General features: G+C 36.8%; 2 protein-coding genes across 3 annotated transcripts in view; one reads left to right on the top strand and one right to left on the bottom strand.

Annotated features, from left to right (window-relative positions):
* The window catches only part of KCTD9 (potassium channel tetramerization domain containing 9), a 64,954-nt gene extending 60,946 nt beyond the window's left edge, over positions 1-4,008 (top strand). For both annotated transcript variants that reach the window (XM_024130808.2, XM_055087330.1), the window contains 2 exons: positions 317-450; positions 2,272-4,008. In XM_024130808.2, coding sequence (XP_023986576.1) covers positions 317-450; positions 2,272-2,388 — 251 coding nt within the window. In that variant the 3' untranslated portion in view covers positions 2,389-4,008. The remainder of the gene's footprint in view (positions 1-316; positions 451-2,271) is intronic.
* Positions 4,009-4,257: 249 nt separating this feature from the next.
* The window catches only part of DOCK5 (dedicator of cytokinesis 5), a 224,520-nt gene continuing 222,777 nt past the window's right edge, over positions 4,258-6,000 (bottom strand). Inside the window, exons 54-55 of the mRNA XM_024130807.3 lie at positions 5,845-5,905; positions 4,258-4,302 (exon numbers count right to left, since the gene is read on the bottom strand). The gene's annotated coding sequence lies outside the window, so the exon portion shown is untranslated. The remainder of the gene's footprint in view (positions 4,303-5,844; positions 5,906-6,000) is intronic.

Raw genomic sequence — 6,000 nt, 5'->3', positions numbered from 1 at the left:
CGGGCCTAGCCACTCCGTGGCATGTGGGATCTTTCCGGACCGGGGCACGAACCCGTGTCCCCTGCATCGGCAGGCAGATTCTCAACCACTGTGCCACCAGGGAAGCCCTGAATTCTTAATTCATAGTGTAAGCAAACGAATTGTTAACAAAGAACTCTTTGTATATGTATGTTGGTTGACAGATTTATAATTCAGTCATTTCCAAAGGATCCAGAGGTCATCATTCACCTCTATTATAAGTCACCTTGCATCTTTTGAAGATAGATGACTAAAAATATTTTCAAGTTCAACTATGCCTAAAATGTATTCCCTTTAGGTGCTAATCTGAAAGGTGTGGATATGGAAGGAAGTCAAATGACAGGAATTAACCTGAGAGTTGCTACCTTAAAAAATGCAAAGTTGAAGAACTGTAACCTCAGAGGAGCGACTCTGGCAGGAACTGATTTGGAGGTGAGTCAGCAAGTTGAAAGAGTTTTTATTAATCTAGAATTACTGAGTAGCTCCTGCAAAATGTATTGAGATCATAAACAAAGTAGTTGGCTGGTCAAAACTGCCAGGTAACATGCCAGCCCAGCTGAAGGGATGCTTTCCTTTCAATTGCTTGTTTAAACAAATTTGAATTCCAGAGTAGGATCCGGTTACGTAAGTTACAGATGCCAGGTTCAGATTTGAAGACTCATCTGGCCTTCAGTCTGAGCTGATTTCATTTCTCCTCTTTTCCTTGGGTCTCCCTCAAGTAGATAAGTTTGATAGATGCTTTTTTAATCCAGTTGATTGTGGTTTCCTTAAATTTTAATTCCAAACAGAATTAAATGGGGCCAGATTATTTCTGGAACTACTTGAGAAATTGAAATGACATCTTTGTTTGAAATCAGGTTCAGGGAAAGCCTGTTCTAAATCAGCATCATATTCTTTTTTGAATCTCAACCTGAGATTTTCATTCTGTCCAGTCACCTTTTTTATCAGCATTGTCTTGTATGTATCATCTTGATTGGCAAATTTAGCGTGCAGCCTCCATAGCTGTTAATAGGTCTGTGTCATCGCTGTCTGGTAGCTCTTTCTGCGACAGTGAGCATGTTCTGTGACTCTGCTGTTCAGTCCAGCAACCACCAGCCACATATGGCTACTGAGCTTTTAAAATGTGGCCAGTGCCACTGAGGGATGGATTTTTTAAATTGTATTTAATTTTAATTCATTTAAATATAAGCTGCCATATGTGTCTGGGACTGTCGTATTGAACAGTACAGTACAGCCCTATACAAGAAAACCTGGCATAGATTGGATTGTAGAGACTAGCATGTCAACGTTTAGCTTGCTGTTGATTTTTTAAAATGTTTTCGCCTTGTTCTCTTGATAGGTCTTAGCAGCGTAGTAGCAGGCCCCATTACCCTTAAAGGCAAAAAGAACCAGCCTAAGACTGAAGGTATAAACCTATTATAAGCACCATTATTTAGCTTTTTATTATGTGTTACTGTCACCTATGATGATGATTGTTTTTCCTTGGTTTGAGTTAGCATGTAGTCAATGCGGTTAAACAGCAAAAAGCTTCTCTTTATCCAGCTGATTGCAAAGCCTAATCAGGTTGCCTGTTGGGGCAGCTGCTGACAGGTTATGTGCAGTCACCCTTCTCTCTAACCATTGTCCCCACCATCCCCAGGGATGTCGGACTTACCCAAAACCCCTGTCTCATCTGTCACTCCCTGATCTCAAGGGAAATTTGAAAGCAGCTCCCACTTATGGTGGTGGTTACACTGCTGTATACATTTGTTAAAATTCATTGAACTGTACACATAATTTGGGGGTTAAAAGGAGGTAATTCCTTGCTCTAAGAGTGTTAGGGTTGAAGGAGAATCTATTATGCAATTTAATGAAGTGAAATCCCTTTCTCTCAGATTTGTTTTTTACACAGTCTCCCCCACCCCCTCGCCCCCATGCCTTGCATTATTATTGTTCATGGATTGTTTAGATACTTTTTACTACATTGGAGTCCATTCTGGATTTTAAATGCCTAAAACACAGAAGGGACGTGCTTCGTCATTAACTTTTGTTGATACATATTTGCAGTGGTCAGCCTGGCATCAACTAGAGAGAATAAATACAGATAGAAGAAAATATGACTTTCTCCTAAAATCTCTGGAAGTTTTCCAGAAATAACTGCGTTTTATTATGTAGGAACATTTTCCTAATATGTCCCAGGAATCACTTTGAGAGGGAACAGGTAAGGCCTTAAATCTGTCTATTACTCCCAAGAATATTGTTTTTGTCCTACAGAACTGCGACCTGTCTGGGTGTGACCTTCAAGAAGCCAACCTGAGGGGTTCCAACGTGAAGGGCGCCATCTTTGAAGAGATGCTGACTCCACTACATATGTCACAAAGCGTCAGATGAGAATCCTAGGGTTGGAGGAAGATGCCGAAGATGAGAAATGCTCTCCTTATCACTTTTCTTTCTCCACCCACTCAGCTGTCTGGAAGAAATAACACTGGAAGGGAATTTAAAAAAAAAACATGTAGAGGATTATGCTTGTTCTCAGAGGTGCATAAGGGAAAAAAGTGACTTTTTTTCCACATTCTGATTTTAACAGAGAAGCACTCATTTAGTAGATGTAGGGAAGCTAGATTAGATTGCTGCCTTTTGAGTGGAGTTAGGGGGATTTGCCTGGCTTTGTGACCAGGAATAGTATCTATTATATTTGCTTTTAAATAGGCATGATGTGGAAATACTATCTTGGTTTGAAATGCATTTGAAGATTTTAATTTATGAAAAGCACAACATATGCAATTATATTTATTGAATCTTTAGATGCAGTATGGATATTTAAATTGTTAAACTTTATGACAATTTTGAAAAGGTTGTTCAGGTTTATAAATATCAGTAGCTTTAGTGATGCCTCCCCTACTTTAAATACCTGTCACACCATGTGATCAGACTCCCCAAGGCTCTTTTTTCAGGTTCATTTTTATAATTTTTTTTTCTTTAAGAACAAAACATTAGCTAAATTAAAGAAATCCTCTGTTACTGATTGAGACAGAGTGGAAGGAAAGAGATATTGTTGTACATCACTTTCAGCTTAAGAAACAGTGGAACTTTCCAGATGGAGGAAGGATTTACCTACAGCTACAACTTTTAAATGAGCATTCCTTAGGATTTCATTCTTAGCAGCAAGTTCCACTCAACGCCAGACCAGGCAACTTTATCTATTTACACTGCTAGCCTAGTTTCCTCCTGTGGAGTCAAAACAAGCATAGGAAGATAGTTCTGAACCAAAAAACCAAGGTGCATAATTAATGTTCATTTAATTCAAATGCTAAATAGTTTAAACAGGGCCAGCTCGGAAATAGGTATTAAATCCCAGTCCACTGCAATCAGCTATAAAATATGAATGAATATGGTAAATTCATCTTTTAGAAGCCAACATAATATAATTGCAGCTCAAAACCCTACAACGGGGAATGAGGAATTTTAAACTGACAGTTTGACTATAGGTATCAAAAAACTTAAATGAAAATAAAGGCATTTGACTGGTCCAAGATGTAATACCAATAAGTCAGCACCTGTGGTTCTTATATTTCTGGTTTCTTTTGTTTTAATAAATTTTATCCTGGCTTTTTTGAGTCATTATCTCTGCAGCAGCAGGGCCTGTATGTACTTCCTTACCAGTAACCAGTGTCCTTATGTCTACCCCAAGAGCAGGGATGTAAGCTGTGTCCAAATGGGTTCTGAATTCTACAGACTCATCGGTTTGAGGCAAGGAATCATTAAAAACCACTTTGTCTCCTTTGGGAGAATGACATGTCTTCAATATTTACGTAGCTTATTCTTCTATATATACATATGCAAAGCTTTCCTTAACAGTAAAGGGTATATATGCATAGTGGGAGGAGATCGGACCTTTACAGGTGAAGGAAAGCAACTTCAGAAATGAATTATTTTCTTTGCTTTATTATTTTTACCAAGACAGAGAAGTATTGTATTGAGAGATATCTATTTTCATAATCAATATGTGCCTAAATTATATTTAAATCATTTCACTCTGTACTATATTTTCAATAATTCTAGAATGTGTTGTTCATCCACTTAAGGGTACATCTGTAGACATAACCTAAGACTGCAGAAGAATCTGAAAGATCCAAACACAGTATGCTTAGAAAATGCAGATTTTGGATCTAATGTATACTGCATTAATAAACGACATGAAATGTTGAAAAGGAGTTTCTTGTCTTGCTTTTGAAAATCAGAACTTTCCAAATTTACTTACATTTCTTCAATGTGAAGAAATGTGTGAAGACCAGCCCCAAGGATCTGCGTGGAAAAGGAAGAAAGGGCCATTAAAGTGATTTCTTTAAGCATGGTTATTTTATGACCCTCCTCTTAAAAGCCACCATTCTAACAACACAAAGACATTTCATTAACTCTTAACGAAAGAAAAGACCGTCTTCCAGTAATTCAATTTTTGTGTTACTCTTTAGCTGATGAACATTATTACAGCTAGCTTTTATTAGGATGGTTACGTATTGATACATTGCCCCTAAAATGTTCTCACCTGACAACCAGGAGAAAGAAGTTTAAGGAGGAAGGGAAGTTTTAAAACAGTAAAACTTGCATTAACCCGAGCAATGAAACATGACTGTACACATAGGTTAAAAACACAATTGTTGGAGGAGGGGTGGGGAAGGGCTAGAAAAGGGTTTAAACCTAAATTAGCTAATTATCTACACTGAGAAAATTCAGAACTCATGTAACTGTTTAGAGCAATACATATTATGCTGGAATAGTCTAGTCTTTGAACTATAATTTCAAAGCCATTTTAGTAGGAAATATTGTAAATTCATATTCTTATGAAGTTTACCATCATAAATCAAGACTTGGGGTGTTTTCTCCAACTGTTCATTTCATGAATTGGAAGTAAATCTACCGCAAGTCAACTTTAAATCATCTTTAATATATGAAAAGCCCTAGAATTTTTTTTAAATCTCCAAGGAAGTATTATCATCTTTAAAATGTACAACTCTAAAAGCAGTTACATTACTTTCGGTATAAAGTAGCTTATGCAAGGATTAATTCTCCAAAACCCTTTCACAACCTTAGATATGTCAGCAGGAGTTCATGAGTCCTTCCTGCTGAGATTTTACATTAGGACAAAGAAGGTTTCCATCTGTCATTCAGCAAGATTACTCAACCATTATCGTTACATTTTAATAATTTTGAGGGGTTTTTTTTTTAATGCTAAAAATGGGGCCATTTTCCCTCTAAAGCCATACTTTAAAATTTAGGAAATTTCTAAATTTAGGGGAAAAAAATGTATGATAACTATAAAATCCAAATATTTAAACCCAATTAACTAAATTCAGCTTCCTGGTAAATCGATCTGTCCTTGGAACTGTGAAAAGGATCAAAATTTGTCACCAAACCTCCACATTCCATTAATTGCATATTTGTTTGATATCCTATTTGGTGATGTAGAAAATAAATTTGGCCTTTGCCCTTGAGATCTATGACAGTGCTAAGGCAGGCTTCAAGGGCATGAAGCATATTGGATGAATTCACAGACCACGTGGCTGTGTTCATCTAAAAATTTCAAAGCATTTTTCAAAGATTTAATACCAACTAACAGAAATAAGCTACCAGAAATGCAGGGATGCTTAACCAGAGATAAGTGATTAACATGACAATAAGGGTCAGAAGTCTCAACCCTGCTTTCATTACTCCTAACCAAAGACCACATCTGCTTAAGCAACACTGTTAGAAGCATATCTCTTTCAGCAAACATGAAATCAATTGGACAACTTAAACAAATATCGTTCAAACATAATGGACTTTTGTTGAAAACTAGCCTCTCATTACCTTTACAGTGAGATAAGATTGCACTCCTCCGTGTCAGAATGGCGCTGAAATTATTCAGTGTCTAAATGAGATAAAATAATTTAAATGAGATAAAGTCAATCACTTATGTTCTATTTTTTAATGCCCCATCTATTTGCAATTATACTTTAAAGTTTA

This window comes from Physeter macrocephalus, chromosome 9 (assembly GCF_002837175.3).
Source record: "Physeter macrocephalus isolate SW-GA chromosome 9, ASM283717v5, whole genome shotgun sequence".
Classification (NCBI taxonomy): Eukaryota; Metazoa; Chordata; class Mammalia; order Artiodactyla; family Physeteridae; genus Physeter; species Physeter macrocephalus.
The sequence above is the reverse complement of the archived record's forward strand: the minus strand, read 5'-3'. Positions and strand labels throughout refer to the sequence as shown.